Source organism: Danio rerio, chromosome 7 (assembly GCF_052040795.2).
Source record: "Danio rerio strain M-AB ecotype USA chromosome 7, GRCz13ab, whole genome shotgun sequence".
NCBI classification, from domain to species: Eukaryota; Metazoa; Chordata; class Actinopteri; order Cypriniformes; family Danionidae; genus Danio; species Danio rerio.
In genome coordinates, this window is record NC_141027.1 from 32,198,224 (window position 1) to 32,222,500 (window position 24,277).

Below are 24,277 nucleotides of genomic sequence, written 5' to 3' on the forward strand. Positions count from 1 at the left end.
TACCCCATTCAAAAACATACGAGTGACATGTCTTGTTTACTCTATAGTCTTATAGAATGCGAGTTTAATCTTGCAAATTATCCCAAGGGGTCGCAATCCAATAGGAAAAAAATTGAAAGGCTGATGGATTTTTGTTTGCATGTTGTTTTTTATGTAACTATTCAATATAAAATATATATTAAATATTTTATACATTAAAAACTATTTTTATATTCTGTAGGTTATTGATAAAATATGGCAATTTTAATAGTTTAATAACATATATGAGATTTTTGGAAATCACAAAGCTAGCCCCCATCATTGTCTCACAACCCCCACTTTGAGAACCACAGTCTACATCAGAGTCTACAACAACCATCTCAAAGTCTCATTTCAGAAATAAAAATCTAAATTTTCATGTCAAAGTTTTGGAAGTTTTGTTATAACAAAACTTGATTGAGCATACAGACACAGAACTTGATAATACGTTTCTAAGTTTCTAAGTAAAAATACATTAATAACAAGTACAAAAGTGGCAAAATGACAAGTCCCACTTAACTTTTTTATTAATATTATTTTTTTTTTGTAAAAAAAAAAAAACAAACAAACAAAAAAACAACAACAACCAGAATATGTAAAGTAGCATGGTGAAAAATACAGAGCAGCAACCTGAAAAATGGCATTGACATTTACACAACTATCTCAATCAAACAAATTTTTGTGCTGAATTGTAGCATAATGAGCGTATACCTATCTGTCCAACAATGATTGAAAACTTACATTTTCTTTGTCAACTTCTCTTTTTTGGAAAATTACATCATCACCCGTTCAAACACTCACTGCTGTGAAAACTGTCACCTGATTCTGACAAATGCTATATGCTTACTTGATATCACATAGGAAAACTTTTGCATTTGTCTTCATTTTTGGACCATCTCTGAAAAGACAAAGAACAAAACTAACTAGATTGTAAGTATTTTTTATTATTTATTATATTCTTTGGAGGGTTTTCCACCTTTTATTGGGATAGGAGACAAGAAAGCATTGGGAGCAGAGAGAAGGGAAGGATCGGCAAAGGACCTCAAGAGGTGCCGACCAAGAATAGAAGTTTAACCTGCGTTAATCAATCCACATTTTTAATCCTTTTCACACAAACATTTATTCATTCATTTTCTTTTTGGCTTAGTTCCTTTATTAATCAAGGGTCATCAGAGCTGAATAGACCGCCAACTTATCCAGCATATGTATTGCACAGCGGATACTCTTCCAGCTGCAACCCATCACTTGGAAACACCCATACACTCTCATTCACGCACATACACTACAGCCAATTTAGCTTCCATAATTCACCTATATGTCTTTGGACTTGTGGGGGAAACCGGAGCACCAGGAGGAAACCCACGCGAACAAGAGGAGAACATGCAAACTCCACACAGAAATGCCAGCTGACCTAACCTGAGCTCGAACCAGTGACCTTCTTGCTGTGAGGCAACAGTGCTAACCACTGCACCACCGCTCTGCTACACACGATTGGTGCTCTTGAAATATGAAATGGAGGTGGATCCATATTGCGTTCTCTCCGAGGTCGGGACTGAAGTCTAGACTTTGAGAAGCCCTGATCTACAGTACATATAAACAATTAGCAAAATAATTAGCCAAAATAAAGGACTGCAGTGAAGTCTGGTGCCTTTGAGGCCCTAAATTGACTGCGTATCGACACTGGAAGCAACAGCAGAGGCAGCGTTCTATCTGTCAAAGCCTCTCCCTTTCTCTCCAAACTCAGCGATCCATGGACCAGGAGGGAGGGACGGGGGCTCACCACTCTCACAAAGTCTATGTGTTTGTGTGGGCGGCCAAGAGAATGCCTCGCTATAGATTTTCCAGCAAATTAATGAAGGTACTGAGCGAATGAGGAGGAGGAAAGGAGCGAGAGAGAGAGAGAGAAAGACAGAAAGCCCCTTCTGCGCCGCAGAGAACTGAGGGAAGCCCTTGCCGCGGGGGCGAGAGCGGTGCAGATCCCTCACCCTTGATCTTTCGGCTGGCTGTGGGTGTGTGGACGCGGGCACCTCAGGGTCCTACGGCTAAAGCCCTGGGCTGGCCGTGTGAGTGGGTGAAGAGAGGACCTTTCATGACCTTAAAGGTGGAGGAGGTAATTTCTCTCCCCCGTCTTCTCCACTCTTTTTTGTTGTTGTGTACAGAAGTTTAACACGAGGCAGGCATGGGAAGCCGTGTGTTTAGCATGACTCCAAATGAGCCACCTCTGCCTCTGCATGGGACCCCTTGTGTTCTGCGCCTCATTTGCTTCTCTGCTGTCTGATTTATAGTTGCCTACCTGAGCTGTTCGCCGCTCGCAGGCTGTCTAAAGGTCACATGAAAAATGAATGGCTCTTCGGTGCTGGGGAAGGAACTCGGGAGGAGAGAGCCAGGAGGGACTAAGATGATGCCTGAATGCTTATGTCTTGCATTTCGACTTCATTTGGACCTTTTTAAAACCTATTTGTGTGTGTGGTCTGAGAGAAAACTGCGGCTGCGTTACTCATAACTGTGAAGTCCCTTCTAATGAAGCAAAGAAAATGAATTAAAGCCATAGTGAAAAAAGAAAAAAAGACGCCCACTATTCCATCTGAATGACTGAGGATTAAAGAGACATCGTCAATACTCACGTCAGACCAACACCTCCACTTTAAGTCATATGAAACGTCACATGCTCTAACGTACGTAGCTGTAAAATAATTGTGTACATGTTCCTGTGTATTCAACGCTTTGTGTGTGCGTGTGTGTCTGTTTTTCAATTAAGTTTAAGCTGCGACAGCGCTCTCTCACAACTCTCATCTTCTGGTCTCCAAGGTGATAAATAAATGATATTTTGTTACCTTCCCTGTGGGACGCGTATTATTTGGTCTATCTCTCTTTCGCTGCCTGTACAGCTTATGAGCTGCGGTAGTCTTTGGACACCCACTAAGAACTTAGTGCCTAGGTAACCAGCCCTACAGAGGCAGAACACCTGCCACAGTTTGCTCAGCTCACTAAAATGGAGGAAACCGAGCTCAAATTACTATGCTCAAAGAAGGTTTCCAGTGTTAACATGTTTTAACGTTACCAAGACTTGAAAAATGAATCGAATTTGCCCAGAAAGACATTAGAAAAGGTATAGAATATTGGAATATGGATTTCATCTGTTTCATAATGTTATGGCATTGGTAGTATTAATTATCTTTTAAAAATGCACCATTGTGGCAGGTTACTCAGTGGTTAGCACAGCTATCTCACAACAAAAAGGTCGCTGGTTTGAGTCCGAACTGGATCTGCTGGCATTTCTGTATTGAGTTTCCATTGTTCTCTTTGTGTTCGCTTGGGTTCTCTTAAGGCTTTGGTTTCCCACACAGTCCAAAGACATGATCGATAGATGATTTGGATGAATAAAAGTGGCCATATGTGTGAGTGTGTGTGCATGAGAAAGTGTATGGATGTTTCCCAGCACCGTGTTGGATTGTAAAACATATGCCAGAGTAGCTGATGGTTCATTCCGCTGTGGTGACCCGAAGGAAAATGAATGAAAGTTTCAAAATAAAAACATTTCTGTTTGATAATAGTTTTCCATGTGTATCCAAATCTCAAAATTATTATTTTTTTTATTTCAAATTGTGTAAATTCAGTAATGTATGATCACCAGATATATTTCTAATTTAAAGTAAATTTTAGATTTTACTTTCCTTCAAATTTGCTATAAATGCATTTTTGCATTTCATTTTCATTTAGCCTGACAACGTAATAATTTTTTATGTTTAGTCATAGTTTATATCAATTAAATTCAAGTCGTGTTCATTTCTATAGCGCTTTTACCATGTAGATTGTGTCAAAGCAGCTTAACATAGAAGTTCTAGGAAATTGAAACTGTGTCAGTCCAGTTTAGTTTAGTTCAGTTCAGTTTGATTTAATTTTCACTGCTGAAAGTCCAAACACTGAAGGGATAAAGCATTGATGCGCAGCTTCACAAGTCCCAAACCAAGCAAGCGTGACCAGAGACAAACTTCACCAATTGGTGAAAGTGAAGGAAAAAAAAACTTCACTACCATTTCTCCTCTGGCCAAACTTCTTGTGCAGAGCTGCAGTCTAGGTGCTGGAGGCTGGAGAATGCTATACATCTGTGGAGAAGCTGCAGTTGTATGTAGGTCACTGGCGGGTGTTTAGGCTGGACCACTAAATCAATGCAAAGACATGTCTGTCACTCGGGTCTTTCAGGAATCAGTCTTATGCTCTTCACTCCTCCATGATGGCCACAGCATCTGCTCAGAATACTGCCTGGTCCAGGATTTGGATACCTCTACAACAGAGATGCCCAAACTAGGGCCTGCACTATGCTTTTGATTTGGCTTATCATGCCGTCTGAGAATGGTTTAGAGATTCTCATTTGAAATTTAATGTAAACTTATTCTTGTTTGTTTGTTAAACTACAAAAAAATGCAATGCAAAAAAAAATTTTTTTAAATGCACATACGATGGATAGAGGACAATGCAGAGACTTGAGTAAATCAGGTCAAAAACAGCTTTTGCTTGACTAGTGTATTCAGCATTGAACTTCAATGTGTTATAAATGTGATTGTTTATATTATATTGCAATAAGGTATGATTTAAAAAATTATACTGCGTTAGTTAATATGATTCAAAGTAATGTTTTCTACTTTTTTTATATATATATTATGAAATTAATTATGAAATTACCCATGGTAATTTTAAAGTAAAATAGTTTGGTATATTTATCTTTGGCACACGGCTATAAATGATATTTGGTTTTTGGTCCTTCATATGAAAAAGTTTGAGACCCCCTGCTTTAGAAGTTCTCTATGGTTGGCATCATCTCTTCGTATGTGTTATCCTTGAGGTCCTCGATGGTTGGCATCTTCTCTTCACTGGTCATGGATCACATCAATGGCCCTGCACAATTTCTAGAGGCCTCGGGATGAGCATCCCCAGGTGGAAATAGAGAAATAATTAGTGTAGCTGCTGTTCATAGTGTATTTAAACAAGAGATATTAAATATCAATGCAAAAATGAAGGGCTACAAATGAAAATAGCAGCAGTTATATAAACAAACATAAAAAAACAAACATGTAAAGCATATGAGTAGTTCAAGAATTGTGGCATTTTTACATGTTATTTCAGTTAGTTTCCATGGAAACATTTGGTAAAATTTAGTTTTACAGTGTTCTTGTTACAAATTACATGTGCGTATTATAGTAATAACAGTAACTGATGCATACTTCCATGCAACAAACCTAACTAACTTTTTTCAACAGAGAGAATATAACGTTTAATCCAACGTTTAATTAGATTTCCATTTTTATCTTCTACATTATTTTGACTTTGTGTCATTTGATAAAAACAGGTTTTAGTTGACTTAGTATTTCCATCTTGTCCCAGTGTGAAGCTGTAAAGCAGGAAAGATGTTGTTATTCCAAACACCAGAAGCTATTTTTCTGCTGTGTAACTAATGATAAGAGCCAGAAAAGGAGAAAGTTCACAAAGGTTTTGTTGTCTCTGGCTTCCAGGGCTGGAAACGAGTGGCTGATGTTTATTTTTAACAAGGTCTCTGATCAGACCCCATGTTAGTCTGACCTTAACAGTTTGTGAGGCAGATTTCTGTGTCACAATGAATGCAGGCTTCACGAACAATGCTGCTGAAAAATACAGCACCAACAAATTATGCTTGACCTCACAGCAAATGCCTCCCATAAGCACTGTTACTCATTTCACATGTCAAGATGTCTGCTAGTCTCAAAGCTGCAGAAGAAGAAATAAGACTTTCTTTTAAGGGTCAAAAAAAGATGGAAATGGTCATGAAAAAAAAGAATTCTGAAAGTTCTATAAGGTTTTCTGATTCAAATTAATGTTGTTCCTTAAAGGGGTGGTCCACACTCCACAGTGTATTTTTAAGGTTTGGTTGTGTTTATAAGATGCTAAGTAACGTGTGCTCATGCTTCATTTGTAGAAAATCCTTTTATTTTTTCAAATATCTTACTTTGATTATATACAGCTACTCAGCTAACATCAAAATAACTGTCATATCTCCTAGTTCCTCCGAAAGGCCCGCCCTCAAGAGACTCTGATTGGTCAGATAACATAATGTGCTGTGATTTGCTGATTGGCTCCACGTCACCAGGAAATGCATCAAACATGTATTTTGTTAATGTCAAGTTTGTCATTTGAGTTGTAGAACGCAAGGAAAGCATCCGCATTAAAAGAAACTGCAGTGTTGGTGATGATTGTGTGTGGTTACAACATACTGTTAACGTTAAACTCTATGCATGTAATAGATGCAAACCCATTTTAATAAACAAAAATACTTACAGGTTGTGGCTCACAATCCACAGTTTTGTCTATTCTGGTTGGAGCTGCTCTTTCTTTAGGAAGTTTTTAGCCGAATCCAACACTAAACTGGGAGAGATTCTGCAAGCTGTCTCTTGTCAAATGCTAGCTGTATATTTTTTATAGTTGTCTGGAACATAATGTAAGCACTTCTCTCTTTGTGTCATGTCCTCTGTAAGCCCAAATACTGAAACAGAAGAAGCTTTGTATAAATAGCAGCGTTTGGACGCAATTTTAGCTATGGGTGCTATAACAGTACAGCACCTCTGGCAACGCCCCTTCGCTGTGCTGGGTGTACGCATGCGATGAATACGCGTAACCTGAATCATTTGTGATCTCACTAGCTCGGATGTATTTTTTTTTGTAGTCCCCAAACCACCCTTTACACTCTCTGTTGGTCAAAGAATCTTGAAAACAAAAAGTATCATGGTTTTCCACAAAAAGTTTAAGCTGCACATTTTCAACATTGATATTCACAAAACATATTTACTGTGCACCAAATCAACACATCAGAATGATTTTTGAAGGATGATGCGTCATTGAGGTTTGAGTAATCATGCATATGAATGTGCTCAATATGGAACTTTGCAATTTATGTAAATAAGCTGCATTTTAAAATGTATTAAAACTGATCACAGTTGTCTTAAATAGTTCAAATATTTTATTTTTAATCAAATAAATGCAGCCTTTTTGCGCAACAACACATTTTAAACACAGTAATGTTTTTTTTTTTTTTAATTGTCATAAGAAAAGTATGGCTGTCTTTCAATATTTTTATAGTTTTATAACTTTGATGACAAATTTTTAATCTACTTCAAATGTTTACTGCTGTATATTTATAAGGTATCTTGTCTGCAAATGGACAATTTTGTAGCTTTTGCAAACAATGTAACATGCTTTTTGAATGGATGATCAAAACCATCTATGTTCATAAATGTTTACTTAGTCATTTTGCCTTTTTTCATTGCCTATATTCTGGCAATTATTTTTATAGAATAATAAGTGACCCCATCCTTGTCCGTTTTTAAATCCCTTTTAAAAACTCACCTATTCAACCTGCCCTACTAATATTTTCTTTCTTTTTTTATAGGCCATGATTCTGTTTTGTTCATCTGTGCTGGTGCTGTTTATTCTGAATGTTTACATTCTGTTATTACTCTGTTATTGTTTAATTTCAATGTGTTGTATTATAATAGTCACACTTTACAATTAGCTTTCATTAGTTCAATCTTTCATTTTCTTTTCGGCTTAGTCCATTTATTAATCTGGGGTCGCCACAGCAGAATGAACCGCCAACTTATCCAGCATGTTTTTACGCAGCGGATGCCCTTCCAGCTGCAACCCATCTCTGGGAAACATCCACATACACTCATCCACACTCATACACTACGGACAATTTAGCTTACCCAATTCACCTGTACCACATGTCTTTGGACTGTGGGGAAAACCAGAGCACCCGTATTAAACCTACGCAAACGCAGGGCGAACATGTAAACTCCACACAGAAATGCCAACTGACCCAGCTGAGGCATGAAACAGCGACTTTCTTGCTGTGAGGCGACAGCACTATCTACTGCTCCACTGCGTCGCCCTATTTCATTAGTTAATGTTAGTTAATGTATTCACTAACATCAGCTAAAAATAAAAAATACCTGGACAGCATTTATTAATCAAAGTTCAACATTACATTATGCATTATTAAAATGCTAATTTGTGCTTGTTAATATTAGTTGATGTGCTGTGAGTTAACATGAACTTAAAATAAACTAATGTTTTCATTAACTATCATAAACAAAGATTAATAAATAGTGTAATAAATGTGTTGTTTTGGTTTGTTCATGTTAGTAAATGCATAAACTAATATTAACTAATCCAACCTCATTGTAAGGTGTAACTATTATAATAGCTCTACGTGTAGTTTGATTTTACATGCAGTCTTGCGGCTATTTTTAAATGTGCGTTATGAATAAATGAACTTGAACTTGAATATATATTTATATTAAATATGAAAAGAAAAGCTGACTTCTTATCTCCTTCCTCTTCTGTTTTCTGTATTGTCAAGGGGCAAAGTGAAGCCAGTACTAGGGAGGTTCAGTGAGCTGAATAACCTGCTCCCAGCATTGGGTTTGGGTCCTGGGACTGTGGATGCTGCTCTCCTGGATGCCGGTTGCTCCTCCATGCAGATGGATTCAGCAGAAAGGGGCTTCTCCCTCAGCAAAGACGGACCGCTAGACATGAGGATGGATGGAGACAGGTTGGACCACATTAGTAGAAACACCTATTGTGCTTTTGTTCCAAAAAAATAATTTGTGCTATTAGTAATGGCAGATTCCCTCTCAATATACACTGATGGCCACAGTTATTAATCTTGGCTCACTCTGTTATTGATTACATCTACAGAGTTTCCATGCTTCTCTATTATAGCTATTTAAAACTAATTCTGAACAGCTGTAAGGCATAATCTAATTATAGCTTAATACAATAAAACGATGACTAAGCGCTGCGGAGCCCGGTGATTCACAGACAGCGCTTTGAGGGACACATGGAATTTGAGCGTTAAGATTGTGGACGAATGAGCACAAGTCATTTAGAGAGTGAGAAGCAAGAAAAAAAAATTCAAAGGTCAGGCCACAGTGCTTTTATACCTTGAACATGAGTGATTTTGTATGTTTTGTTGTATCTGACATGTTCAGTTCATACACTGATATTTCTGAAAGATGTACAAATTGTGCAGTGCGTGGTTCAGATTATTGTGGATAAAACTGTCAAACTGACAACAGAGAAGGACTGCCACTCCCAACGTAGAGGTAAATGGTCAGAATTGATTGAAGATAAAAAAAAAATACTTTTTTCAGTGGATTGACTTAGCAAAATAAATTTAGTTTAACCACTTTACAGTGTATTTTAACTCAGAAATTATTGTTTTTTACAAGGTATCTACGTGGTGACAGGTGCTGTATGTCATTGCCTTATGCAAGTTTTTGAGTTCTCTAAAGCATAAAATACCATAATATGTTTGCAAATGTTTAAGAAACATGTTAAGTGAACATCATTGTATATCTGAATAACAATGCTAAAGTCAGATATTCTGGTTTGAAAATGTCCATTACGTGCCGGAACGTCTGTCACCTAGGGTTGCCTCAGTGGAAAACAGCGTATTTCATTCCTTCAGTCAGGAAGGCTCTCAAAGTGTCCGTGACTGAAATGCGACCACTGGTGGACAGTAGCAGCCTCCGTAGTAATACACAGATTCAGAGTTCCACATGAGGTGGTTATCAATTAACAAATAATATAAATAATACAAACGTAAACATTAGGTGAGCATGAGGTTGATTGATGAGATTTGCAGTGATAAACAATTTGACTGTTTGCACTAGAAGAAACAGGACAGAAATGTAAAGGCCATTGTTAGTTTCCTGTTGTTCACCTGTGAGAAATAGAAGCTGTTTCTAAAATATAAATTTCAGGTCTTGGTTAGGACAAAAACTTCTATTGCGTGCCGTTGTTCTTATTTAGAACACGACATCAGCCTTTAGGCTTGATAGCCAGGCACACCTGTTGGTGTTGTCCATCTGGCAACCTGCTCTTGCATGTGTTTTGAACCAGGCGTGCAGTACCTAGTTTAACCACTGGAAATGAAACGTGCATACTGCATCTTCAAGTAAGGATGCAGGGGTAGGTTTAATACCTAGTTAATATAATGACTTTACATACATAATATGTATATGTGAAATGTTTATAAAATGATGCATAGTGGTTTGCAAAATCGAATAGGTTGTGGCAAAAATATAAACTTCGCCTTGCTTTATTTGTTCACTTTATGTTCACTTTATTTATGAAGCACATATCAACACAGCAAAGGTGCTATACAGAAACAATACAAAATAACAAGATATACAAAATAAAATAATAATCATAAAATAAATGTTTAAATTTTTATTTGCTGGATAAGTTGGTGGTTCATTCCGCTGTGGTGACCCCGGATTAATAAAGGAATTAAGTCGAAAAGAAAATGAGTGAATGAATGAATAAATAAAATTCATTTTCCCCTTCATAATAATAAAATTCATTTTTTTTATTATTAGACAGCATGTTATATTTACATATATTGTGACTTATACAATATACAACTGTATACAATCAATTATATTGTTATATACTTTTAGATTTCATTAATAGTAAATGAAACAACATTGATTAATGCTGCAAATGTTGAAAAAAATGATTGAAAAAAATGACATTGTAAAATGTCACATTTAGCCTAAAGGTTTACAAACATTAGTACAAGTACAAATCAATACAATGGCAACAATATACTATAGCAATGCTTTGTTGTTGTTCTTTTATTGGACTAATAACGTATAATGTGCCCTACAAAAAGACTCAGTGTAGTATTTTACGTAATAAATTTAACAGCATATGGTTTTGAAATGGCATATGGCTGAATAAGTAATCACAGACCTTTAGGTGAATTATCACTTTAAAAATAGTTAATGTATCACTGCAAACAGTCTTTTTTTATATTAAAATCTGTGAAACGTTAATGTGTGTCTGCACCACTTAAACTGGGAAACCACGTAAGCAGTTTGATCTGATTGCTATATACATTATAACAACCTCTTACCAGTAAACCTGTTCATCTGAAGTAGCGTTTTTTTAACAGCGTATGTGGGAAACAGTGACCTAGACTGAAATTTTACCATCACTGTCATTTCTCAAAACTTTTACGCCTCTCATGCTTTCTTATAATTTGAAGAGGAACGAGAGGCTTTCCTCTCTTATTAGGAAGTTTTGTCAAAGTTTTCACTGTGATAATGAGGTGGAAATCCCGCCAACTATAACCGACTCTGAACTTTTTTCTGGGGGCGAGATGAAATGATTGAAAAAAAGAGATAGTGAGACTGAAAGAAAAAAGAAAAAGGGCAAAATCTAGTGCTCTAGTCAATCGAGGTCCTGCCCACTGTATCTGAATACACTTGATCCTCAAGATCCACAAAACCAGTGGGAGAATTAAACTTTCCCACAGCATGATGCTGTCAGTCGACACTAGCTGGCCTTGAAGAAGAACAGAGCATGTTTTGCATTAAACAGCATGTCTCTCATTTTGAATTACTCATACTGTGCTCTTATTTGTGAGAATGTAAATAGGAGAGGGCATATTATGAATAAGGTGAGATCACAATCTATACGGATTTCAATAGAATGGAAGGTACTGAAATTGCATGTCTCTCAGTATGTTGTATGCATTTCATAACTGCATAACTGACTCCAAGTGACAAAAGACTGCTTTTGCACATGCACGGTGTCTGTGAAAGTACACTGTAATAAATAAATAAATAAATGAAAACTATTTTTGCACTGTAAAACCCAAATTAATGAGGTGTTCGAAGACAATATATTTTTAATGAGATGTTGACAAATATCTGAGTTTAACTAATATTGTTGCTTTGGCTTGGGTAAGTTGATATATATTATATTAAATTAGCAAAAACATATTTAAAAAAATGCAAAGGGTGAAATCAAGTCAACACTGAAAAGTGTTAATGTTGATTAGGATAAACTCAAATCTAGCCAATATAAATATCAATAAAGCTTCGAGAGTCTGGTTTGGGCCAACTACTGTACAAAAGTGAACCATTCATTCATTCATTTTCCTTCGGCTTAGTCCCTATATTCATCAGGAGGTGCCACAGCGGAATGAACCGCCAACTTATCCAGCAAATGTTTTAGGCCTCATTCACACTACAAGCGACTCGCAGCGGCAAAGCGACAAGTGACCATTCATTTCAACAGAGACTTCCTGCGACCGTCTACACGTGCGACAGTGACCATTGGCGATCAGGTGGGTGTGTCGAGCTATGGCACAAAGTTGAGAATCCTTCAACTTTATGCAAATGAAGTGCGAATTTCTTGAGCGACAGCCAATAGGAACACCAGTAGAGCTCACGTGATCCTCTCTCAGCTCGCTCAGAGACCGGTTGTATTTGTGCTGTATATACCTACACACCCCTGCATTTAAAGCAGGTCGCCAGCCAGAGCGTCAGGCAGCTACAAAGTCGCTGTTAGTCTAAATAAGGCATTACACATTGGATCTCCTTCCATCTGCAACCCAGTACTGGGAAACATCCATACACACATCCACACACATACACTACAGCCAATTTAGTTTATTTAATTCACCCATAGCGCATGTCTTTGGACTGTGAACATGGGGAGAACATGCAAACTCCACACAGAAACGCCAACTGACGCAGCTGGGGCTTGAACCAGCGACCTTCTTGCTATGAAGTGACAGTGCTAACCACTGAGCCACCATGTCAACCCAAAAATGAACTATATATGAATAATATATTTATACTTCAAGAGAGAAACTGCATGAACATCAAAAAAGTCTGTGGAACTAGTTAAAAAAATAATTATTAGTTCAAGCTGTTTGAAAATAGGTGGTTCATTTCACTGTGGTGACCCCTGATAAATAAGGAACTAAGCCTAAGGAAAATTAAAAAATGAATGTTTGAATGTTGCCTTTCTAGTTCAAACATGTAAAAAGTGTTTAATTAGTTCCGTTCCTTGCGGTTTTTTGGAAAAATATGAGAATTTTTTTTAAAGTAAATTCTAAAAGTTCTGATCACTCCCTTTGCCTCATAGTCAGTAAAGAGGCAACGAGCAGTGCCAGTCAGAGTTTAAAGCATCAGAACTCTAAATCTCAGAAAATAATTGCATAGGTACAAATATAGATACTTGAACATCTGACTCGAGAGGTTTAGAAAAATATCTGAAGCACTGGGAGTATATGAATCACAGTAAATGTATGTGCAAGTGTACTGAACATCTGCCGACTGAAACCGACTACATCACACATCAGCTTTTATTCATATTACTAAGCTAATATATTTCCCCATTATGCAGGTGTGTAACTTGGTCTGGTTTTGCCCTGCTTTCTTTGTTCTTCCTGCAGCGTGCGTACGTGTTTTCCTAAAGAAAGAAAAAGCGAATGCATTATTCAGTTCATGATTTGATATTTTTATATTTGTCGCTAACCGTTTCTCCCTCCTGTTCTCTCTCATGTACACACGCGCTCTGTTTCTCTCTTTTTATAGATCTGGAGCCCACATCTCCCAGAGTGGGAAGGGTGGGAGGGGTTTTCGCTGGTGTCTTAGAGCTGTCAGGCTTAGCTTCTGTCAGCCAGGAACTTGTGACGTCAAGCTGCTTAATTGGGCTCCTCTTTGTGCGTAGGTACCCCGACATGCCCTGCGCCGCTGACGTGGTCAACGCCTTAGATCAACAGGCGCTTGCGTCCGTGCTGGCCGCGTACGGGGAGGAGCGGCACACCAGGAAAATTGCGGCGGCCATCGCACAGGCACGCAGCGTCTACCCCATCGGCCGGACCCTGCAACTGGCCAGCATCGTAGCAGGTACCCCCCTCATTAATTCCCTACTCTAGAGGGAGTCGAGGAGAGAGATATTAATGCAATTTCTCCCTATGGGACCTATTTGTCCTGAAAAAAAGGGAAGGGGAGAAAAGATGGCGTTTTCTAATCTGCCGAAATTTCCCCCTTCCCCCCCTCTGCTTCTCACTGTCTGAGTGTCCATCAGCAACACATCCCTTGTGATCGACAAGGCTCTTGCTAATATAAAAAAAACGGAGCGAGAGAGGGAGCAGTAGCGAAAGTGCTGCAGGTGGGGATCTGTGCGTTTTTTAGCCCCTTAATTCGTATTTAGACTCGCACTTCCATCCTCTCCTCCCCCAGAACCCCCAACCCCCCCACCCTTGTATCCTTTGATTTGTTTCTCACACTCGCTCCCTCCCTTTTCATGCCCTTCACTGCACCCCCACCAACACACTTCTCCGAACGCACGCATCTCACACACACACACACACACTCACATACACACCACATTGCGGCAGCTCGATGCTTTTTGATATTATATTTATCGGCTGCTTTATTTTCGCTGTCGCTGTTTCCATAGCCTGATACTGACGACGAGATAGATAGTCGCTTCTGAAGATGATGCTAGCACGAGGCGTGCACGTGCGTCACGCCAGGAGAACAGGTGTGACTAAGGGCAGTTGTTTGATCTTCTTTGAAGAGTAGAGAGAGTCAACAACAATGTTTATTCCAATCAATCTGGAAGCTTCTGACTCCCGAGGGTCCCTGGGGGTCGGCGGTGGGTTGCTGGCATTACCGTTGCCAAGGGAAGCGATTGATGGAGCCAGAAGAGGCTTGATACGTGTACATTTGTATATGTGTGTGTTTATCGGTGCTGATGATGGGCGAATGGGAGGGGTTTAGACACCATAACAATGGGCATCATGGGATTTCTCCTTCTTATGAGCTCTTTGTTTCCTTACATGAGCCTGCAAAACCCCACAATGTCTCTGTGCTCTTGCTTTATGGAGGCATATGAGTTTGTGAACCTGTCTACACCTTGGTTGCGGTGTATTGTGAATGTCATCGTGTACAATCATTTGCTTTGTTTAGGATCAGTGGGTTTTATACTGCAAAAATAATTTCAGCCTGTCCACTTTCCCTGTAAAATTCAGTGTTGCTTGCTGTTCCTATGTGGTTCTTCATATAATTTAGTTGGAATTCCAGGCTTTCTTAATAACTCCTACATTACTGATTCAGTGTTGCTACCGATTGATGGTTTTATCCCACGTTAAAATAGGGAATGTGCACTATTTAGCGAGACACATTAGAGAAGAGACGAGGTCATGGCGATCTAATATTCTCATCAGTATGAACCCAGCTGGCGTGACAGAAGATTATCCAGATTCCCAAAGGAAAGTGTCCCTCGTTCCCAATGCGCAGATCAGCTTTCTACATATCCGACCACTTTGAATCATAATGAGCATCAGCCTAAATCTGGCATAAAGCCTGTAATTCGCACCCTCAATAACCCCAGGCGGTCACATGGGCCTCTGGCATATACCTTCAAGTCATCAATCTAACTCTATCATGAAACATTCAGATTCATTTGGAGTGGCTTGCAGGTTTTGGCTGTATGGTCCACTTTCAGTGTTACTTTCCATTTCTTTGTAGTTATTTGTAAAATGTACTTGGAATTCCAGGCTTTCTTAATAATTCCTTAATAATTAGTAAATTCAGATCAGCTTTCTACATATCAGACCACTTTGAATCATAATGAGCACCAACTTAAATCTGGCATAGAGCCTGTAATTCGCACACTCAGTAGCTCCAGGCAGTCCTCCTCGCATGGGCCTCTCGCATACACCTTTAAGTCATCAATCTAACTCTATCATGAAACTTTCAGATTTATTTGGAGTGGCTCGCAGGTTTTGACAGCATGGTTAAACAGTTGTTTAAGCTGCTGGTCATGCTTTAATATCACTGTAAGAGACACTAATCAGCCTACTATTGATCACTGGTTGAAGAGCAGACTCGTTGGAGTGTTGATGAAAATTGATCTTTTGCTTTCTCCTTCCATGTTTCCTGAGGCCCCCATCACACTTTTGGAATTAAGGCAGTCAGTTTAAAGTCTGTTTGTGCTCTATAATGCTATTTAAAGCTGTCATAGAATGCACTCTGTGTATTTGTTCTCTTGTGTCTACATAGAAGGTTTTTTGGCTTACATAGCTGCAAAAAAATTCCAGAAATAATTTTTACAAGCCCATTTATATTGATAAAAATTGGCCCTAGAAAAAATTAAAAGCTCTGTTTTTATCTAATTGAAAGGGTTGTAAATAGTAATGAACTCTGCTCTCACTCATGCCTCTGATGCTCATTAGGTTTGATGTACTCTGAATTACACAAGTGCAAAATAATCATACTTCAGTTGCATATAATAATAGAATGCAGATACCTTCTTAGATGATCGTTTTCAACCATTTCAGCTGAAGTCGAGAAGAGGTTCATGTTAGGGTGTGTAGGCAACTAAGCCTGCTGCTCCATTACTGCTCCTCACTTATGTGTTGTGAATAAAATATAGGCTTAATTATAATTCTACGCAATAAAAGGGATAGACAGATGTATATATAGCTGTATTTTGTGGATTTTTGAAAACACAGGCAGGAATTAATATTAATCTATGTGTAAACAGAAAAGTTTTATCAGTGTATCTTTTATGGACCTTTCACTGAGACAAATCAGACTGCATGATTTTAACCCTGATTTTGACTCGCCGACAGGTTTTTAGAAATTACAGACAAATGTTTGAATCACAGTTAAATCGGTGCTCAAACATGTGCGTAACAATCACACAGTGTGAACAGTCAAAGACTCTACCAGTGAGAGATGTCAACACCCATGAGATATATGACATGCTAAATATCTGGACCTGTCGTCGATTCAGTCATTTAATCATTCATTTATTTTCTTTTCGGCTAAGCCCCTTTATTAATCTGGGATCGTCACAGCAGAATGAACTGCCAACTTATCCAGCATGTGTTTTACGCAGCAGATGCCCTTCCAGCCGCAACTCATCAATTGGAAACAACCACACACACTCATTCACACATACACTACGGTCATATTGGGTTATAGCATACCCAATTCACCTATACCACGTCTTTGGACTTGTGGGGGAAACCGGAGCACCCAGAGAAAACACAAGGAGAACATGCAAACTCCACACAGAAATGCCAACTGATCCAGCCGAGGCTCGAACCAGCAACTTCTTGCTGTGAGGCGAACGTGCTACCCACTGCACCGCCACAAAATCATACCATGTGAAATGTGTTATGATTGAAAATAACATCGGCAAATGAGAGAGCAGCATCCACTAGTTTGGATATCTGCAGGCCAGCGGGAGGTTGGAGGAGTTAAGGCCTTCCTTTTAGTCTATTTGGACCCCAAAAATGGAGGAAATCTAGTGGAAATTTGGCAGGAGCACTCTTATCTGTTTCCTACCCCACTAAAGGCTTCTTTCAGGCTTCTTTCTCTTTCAGTTTATAACTAAAAATATACTACATGACATTGGGTTAATTTCATGTCACTTCTCATGTGTGTTTGGTTGTGAGATGTAGTTTGTGAACCAAGACAAGATTGTCGGCGATTCTTTCTTTTGCAAAGTCATGCAGTGTGAAACCCCCTGTCTCTTATCCATCTTGCAGTTTAAACACAGCAGCGATGGAATGCTGCTCCAAATAGTCATGCAGTGTGCAAACATCTATGATGCGACTACTTTGAAAATCATGCAGTCTGAACTCGGCATAAGAGCTAAGTGATATGACGTAAACCATAAATGTTTATTAAACAATAATTCAACAGTTTACATGCTGTTGCCTTATTACAAATTATCACGTCTCTGTTGTACACAGCAAATCACACAGCATATATGCATGTTAAACTCTGTTTTATATGTATTCTTAGTTCTTTTTGGAATGGAATTAGGCATATGTTTGTTTGGTGTGGTGTTTTCCACACATTTCAGCATTGACTTTCTTCATACTGGCAAAAAAATGCTCACAATATGCCTTCTTTTTGTTCCTGTTGGAATCTCATGAGAATGAATAAAAATAATTTTCATGTTTGTCTGAATGATATCTGCGATATCTACTCATGAATTGCTACCTCCTTTGTATTCAGAATAGAGATAATGGCTGGTGTTACTTACCATCACACTATTCACTTTTAGCAGACTGTCTTTATTCAGAGCTGCCAATTGTTGTCTTTCAGTTAGGATCTAGTGTCTTATTCAACTCCAGAGCTCCATGCAACAACATCTTTCTGCAATTGAGAGAGTGAGATGAAATGAAAATAGGAAGAATACAATCCTAGTGTGCCACGACGTGATACAAGAGAATAGATTGTATACAATTCTGTAAACAAATAACACAATTGGCTGCACTGTTTGGCGCAAATAGGTAATAGACAGATACATTCTAAAAACATTTTGACCAATATTCTACATATGCTGTTTCTTCTTCACATGCTTCCAAGGCATGGACTCTATATTACCCCTGACTTGGCACCATAAATGTATATTATTCAAGTGATGTAGGTTGCAAGGTGGAGTAACTATCCGACTTATTGGTCCTGCACATTCCACATATGCAGATTTGTATTGTGATGTAGAGAATTTCTAGGCCAAAGACAATGAACTCTACATTATGTTCCTCAAATCTGAGCAATGCATTTAATGTGGCAGGTGTAGTTTCTCTGCTGAAGGAGGCCACTTCAAATACCTTATGAAGGGGTGTACCTGCTCTGCAACAGTGAATGGAAAGATCCTACGTTTCCTAGCAGAACATTGGTCAGAACATCACACTCCCTCCAGCAGTTGTTGTGGTCTTGTATTGCATCCTAGTGTCTTCACTTTTCCAGGTAACTGGTGGACACCGGTGCAGTGAAACAAAACAAAGTGACCTCCTTCCACTTTCCCTAGGTCCAGTTCTGATGCCTGTGTGCCCATTGTAGCACTTTCTAACTACGGTAAAAGGTCACAAAGGCACTCAGATTGATTGCTCTGGGACGCATTCCTCATTTAACCATCATAAAATTTTTGGTGCCACAGTTGACCTTTTGTTGGCTCTGACCAGTCAGGCTAGCATCCTTTACCCTTGTGTACCAATGAGCTCTTGGCTTCCAACAGCCTCTCACTGGTTTGTGGTTCACTGTTGGTAAATTCTCACCTCTTATGAACTTTGACAAGCCTTGCTATTTCTGACAGGCTCTGTTCAGATCCAGTTTCTGCCCATTTCTTTTTTCTCCAAAATGCTGATTATGAAAACTGGTTGTTTGCTTGGCCTTGTCAAGAGATGTTCATTGATATTTGCTTATCCAATGTCTGGACATATTTTGGCTCATCAGTGTAGAATCTAAGGTTCAAATTGAATTTAAACCTGACGATAAACAGCCTGTTACAGTAAAATCGACCATGAGAAGTCTTACATCTTGTTCTTCCATTCAAACACAATGGTATAATTACATTTTTTAAAGCTTTTCAGTCAGATTGTTTGTTTTAAATTGTTAAACAATTAGTTCTTTTTCTTTTTTAGCAATTTAGCACGAGAAAAAACATTATTATTATCTACATAATTAATAGAAATATAATAACGGTTACCTTCTCCCACACTTTCTTCTCCTCAGAGGGCTTTGAGGGGATCTGGATCATTCAGTAGAATAGTTCGCTTGGCATTTTATCTTCATGCACCGGAAAATTCGTTTTTCGCTTACAAAATCTGTCATGTAAATAGCGAATCTATTATTGCACATTATGCCCAAAATACACCCATTACTTATTAAGAGAAAATGGACACCCCTTCTAGTTTATGCGCCGGGTGCACAGACTGTTTTTCCCATCTTTAAAATGGCAATAGTGGACGCACTTAGCCTGTTAAAATGGAGCCCAAAGTGTGACCGAAATGATGTTTCAGTTTTTCACATAAAAAAATTATGTCAGATTTAATTGTGATTGTTTATGAAATTAACTTCCAGCTTCTGAGTCTTTACACCATTAAGTTGCTTTTGTGAAGCACACAATAAGTTTAACTCACACAAAAAACAATATAAATTAGGTACAACTGTTCCAAGCTTTACCATACCTCAGTTTACACCAAAGTGACTTACATTTGAACCTTCACTGTCAGTACCCCAGCGCCTTTAGATCCATAACCGACAACTGTTCTTCTGGCTAATTTTTCAGTAAAAGTCGTTTGTATGGACAGTCAACACAATCAAGCTGCTGCCTCAATAGAGAGTTCCAGTCAATAGCAGCGCGGGCATTTCAGCCTTAAATAGCATTCACAAGCTGCGTCCCTATTTAGCCTGCTGCTTATATCGAGGAGGATTTACTGGGTAATAATGAAGCATTACATCTGAAAGTCTTGAGCATAACAGTGAGTGCCAGCCTCACCCTGAAATGAGGCACTTGGAAAGGCCCTTCCCGAGCTTTCAAAGAAAACAGAGTAAATTGGCACTACAGGATAATATAGGACCCCTCATCTCTGTTCTTACTAGAAAACACCCAACGTTATCAGCATAGATTGGGAAATGTTGTGCAAATTTTAGTTAACTCTTCAGGGTAAACAAGAAGATGGAAGGCTTTAATTTCAGTTCTGTCTCTTTCTCTCTTTCACTTATTGCTCTTTTCCGTCCCAGAGGTGAACAAGGAGAAATATGTAATATATTTGCTGGAAATGAGTCATCAGCGTGTTGTCGTGGCATATGCAGGATCGAGTATTTTCACCGAACATATTCAGCCTTTAGCCGTTTCGGTTTGCAGTGATAAATGAGAAATAAATGAGGAATAAACCATTTACTGAGTCACAACTCTGTTTCACGCCATTTTCATGCAGAATCAATCAAGCGCTCGGGTTTACAACCTAACATTTAAATGTTAAGTGTGGCCTGACCCTCACTGTTTCTCTGTTCCTTTCTCAGCCGCCGAGAGGTGGAGGAGTCAAAAGTGAGACACGTATTAATGAATGTTTCTTTAGGAGTTTGAGGACATATGGATCTGTGCATTTTAACAGGTTTATGTCGACACAGCAGAGCAGTTTACTCGCGCTTCTAGAGAGTGCTAAAAATGAGTGAAATGGTCATTAAATTTATCAATAAATAACTCCATAATCTTGTATGAACAATATTAAGGCCCAATCCTGAATCTATTTTTTTTTTACTGCTACCCCCTCCCTTACCCCTTTCCTTTGGCCCTTAAAACAGTCTGAAGGGGAATTTTTACCCTTAAGAAACGAGATGGCACTACAACAACTGCACATGTCATCATAACTCATCGCAATCTCTTACTTCATATGAGATCGACGACAGTGACTGCTGTAGTTATTCCAGTTGCATTATTTTTGGTATTTATCTTCAGAAAATCACAAAAAGCAACGTTATCATGTTATTGTAACGATATGATGTGACAAGCTCATAACTTTACTGTGTATTTACACGAAAACAACATTAACTTTATAGCAGACACTGTAAACAGGTAATTCCCATGGACTAGACTTTTCTGACAGGGTATTTGAGTGTCATCAAGTGTCAGATGGGAAGTGAAGTTTATTTATGAACAAATTTTGAGTTTTTCTACCTCAATATCTTCGTCTTGAAGAAAACCCACCCACCCCCCACCCAACCCTACTTTCCCTCCTTTCAAACAGGCAACATGGTGGCCAGTGTTTAGCACTGTTGCCTCACAGCAAAAATGGCTCTGGTTTAATTCCCTTCCAAACCAGGCATCATTTCTGTGCGGAGTTTTGCTGGTTCTCTCCGTGCACACATGGGTCCTCCATGGTTTACTCCCACAGTTAAAAAACAAGCACCCTAAACAATTAATCTAAAATATTTAAAGCCAAGCTCTGAGTACACCTCTTCTCAGCCATCCACATCTGACACTTAGCTACAAATAAGAAAAGGGGGGAGTCATCAAGATCTACCTGAGCTCAAACTCCCCTCTCGCCCTGAAATGGGAGGGAGCCCAGGGCTCGAAGATCTTATGAGCTCAGAGCTCTTTCCCAGGACAGCATGCCAAACAAGCTTTATTATCAATCATCAGCTAAGTGTGAACATTTGAAAGTTTGTTGGGGGATTACTATAGAAAAGTTATTATTATGGATTATAGATAGCAACATTTTGTGGGTTTTTAAATAATTTTTTTATGGTAAAACATGAACACCATTATGAATGTATTTAAACATATGCTTGTTTGTTGTAAAAATTCATAATAATGACAAAAATATTAATTTGTGCATTTCCTGACTTCTGTGTACAGCCATTTTGGCATTGTAGATGGTGTATTCTGGGAAATTTTTGTACCCTTGGTTTTGATTGTGGTCCTGAAAAATCTCCATTTCAAGGGCTATCTAGCCCTTAGCCTTAGCACTATGCCTTCAAACTAAAAAGGGATGGACATGCATGAAGGGATGGACATGGTCAGCAACAGTACTTAGGTAGGCTGTGGCATTGACATGATGCTCAATTCGTACTAATGGGCCCAAAGTGTGCCTAGTAAATATCCCCCACACCATTACACCACTAGCTTAAACCATTGATACAAAGAAGGATGGATCCATGCTTTCATGTTATTGACACCAAATTCTGACCCTACCATCCAATTGTTGCAGCAGAAATCAAGACTCCTCAGACCAGGCAAGGATTTTCCAATCTTCTGTTCCAATTTTGGTGAGCCTGTGCAAATTGTAGCCTTGCTTTCCTGTTCTTAGCTGACAGGAGTGGCACCAGGTGTGGTCTTCTGCTACTGTAGCTCATCCGTCTCAAGGTTGGGCGTGTTGTGCGATCAAAGATGCTCTCTGCATTCCTTGGTTGTAACAAATACCGTCGCAAGCTGAACTGGTGCTATTGGCAAATCACGATCGTGCCGCCCTCATGATATTCATGCCACCATTTTGTGGATGAAAGTGAAGAGTGGAAGGGAGGTGGGTTTTGAGCATGGGTAGTGGGGTGGATGTGGTGTGGTGAATAAAAGTGTGAAGAGCGAGGGCAGTGTCGCAGGTGTGGCGATGCGGGGTTTCCATGCGGGGTCTCCTCTTGCAAGATTTCACCCTGGTTGATCGCACATATGCCCATGCCTAAATCTGCCATCGGTTTTAATGAGTGGTTATTTGAGTTACTTTTGCCTTTCTGTCAGCTCGAACCAGTCTAGCCATTCTCCTCTGACCTCTGGCATCAACAAGACATTTGCACCCACAGAACCCACTGGATATTTTCTCTTTTTCATACCATTCTCTGTAAACCCTAGGGATGGTTGTGCGTGAAAATCCCAGTAGATCAGCAGTTTCTGAAATACTCACACCAGCCGATCTTGCAACAACAACCATTCCACATTCAAGTTCACTTAAATCCCCTTTCTTCCCCATTCTGATGCTCAGTTTGCACTGCAGCAGATCGTCTTGACCATGTTTACATGACTAAATGCATTGAGTTGCTGCTGTGTGATTGGCTGATTAGAAATTTGCATTACCGAGCAGTTGGACAGCCTAATAAAGTGGGCGGTAGTGTATATGTATATGCATTCATAGATTAGTTAAATGTTCATATATGTATACAAACTATGTATGCATATATAATTACACATACAAGCATACATACTAATTAATAAATTGTGTCTTCATCATGCAACATTTAGCATTCAGAACAGGAAAGTTCCAGTTATTTCTCTGCACCTCGTACCCATTCTCTAAATACCATCTTTCAAGTGTTTGCCTTTGTTTTTATTCTTTGTACAATCAGTCAGACGATGTTTGTAATAAAACAGCCTTGTATTTCAGAACGATAGTCCTGCGGCTTGTTCATTACTTAAAGCAACTCGAGCTCGTGATTAATAGAGAGGAATCACAAAAGGAAAATCCGTCATTCACTTCATGGTCAGACAAAGAATGAGTCCTCTATTCAAGCTGAATCCTCATTCAGCAGAGATCTGTGCCTTCATTACAGGAGGATGTCATGCAGTAATCAGTTTGATCCAAATAAAGACATACTGCCAATTATCAGAAGCAGGAGCAGCTGGGTGTTACCCTTTAATCCCCGCACACACGTCAAACACTGCCAACACATTTCACTCACTTAATAATAGCCACTGTTATATAGAATGTAGAATAGAAATAACCTGTTAAGGGAATTATGATGAGGTTTTATGTGAAATATTTTAGCTTTAGTATTACCTTGAAGGTAAAATCTTGTTGGAGATTTTTGGCTTTGTGCTTTTTTGTCTAATAGTAAGAACACATCTGTAAGTCTTTCTTTTGTCACACTAGATCTATTTGTATCTATAGAATTCAATTCAATAGACCATAAATCTCCAGTTCATCAGCTCTAACATAGACCAAGCTTCACAATTTTATTCATATCTTCAGTGGTGTGAAAAAGTGTTACTCATTTCTTTTTTTGCATCTTTGTCACAATTTAATGTTTTCCTTTAATAATAAAAAACCTTCTAATCCAAATGGAATGATGTGTTTACTTGTGTTATCTTTAACGAATATTTATATTTTTGACTATTATTT

The 24,277-nt window shown here is 38.7% G+C and overlaps 1 protein-coding gene and 1 long non-coding RNA gene across 13 annotated transcripts in view; one reads left to right on the forward strand and one right to left on the reverse strand.

Moving 5' to 3' along the window:
- mettl15 (methyltransferase 15, mitochondrial 12S rRNA N4-cytidine) overlaps positions 1–24,277 on the forward strand; it is a 305,277-nt gene that overhangs the window by 87,363 nt on the left and 193,637 nt on the right. For 11 of the 12 annotated variants that reach the window (XR_015494813.1, XM_087259611.1, NM_001327907.1 and 8 more), the window contains exons 4-5: positions 8,408–8,599; positions 13,582–13,760. Coding sequence is in view for 11 of the 12 variants with exons in the window: in XM_087259611.1 (XP_087115737.1) it covers positions 8,408–8,599; positions 13,582–13,760 (371 nt within the window). In the remaining variant the exon portion in view is untranslated. The remainder of the gene's footprint in view (positions 1–8,407; positions 8,600–13,581; positions 13,761–24,277) is intronic. The other variant, XM_087259616.1, reaches the window with a different exon arrangement.
- LOC141375383 (uncharacterized) lies at positions 5,118–20,067 on the reverse strand. Its single transcript, XR_015495789.1, has 3 exons — positions 19,878–20,067; positions 17,923–18,035; positions 5,118–8,573 (listed from the first exon to the last, which is right to left on the reverse strand). It is a non-coding gene; the product is annotated as an uncharacterized LOC141375383 (long non-coding RNA).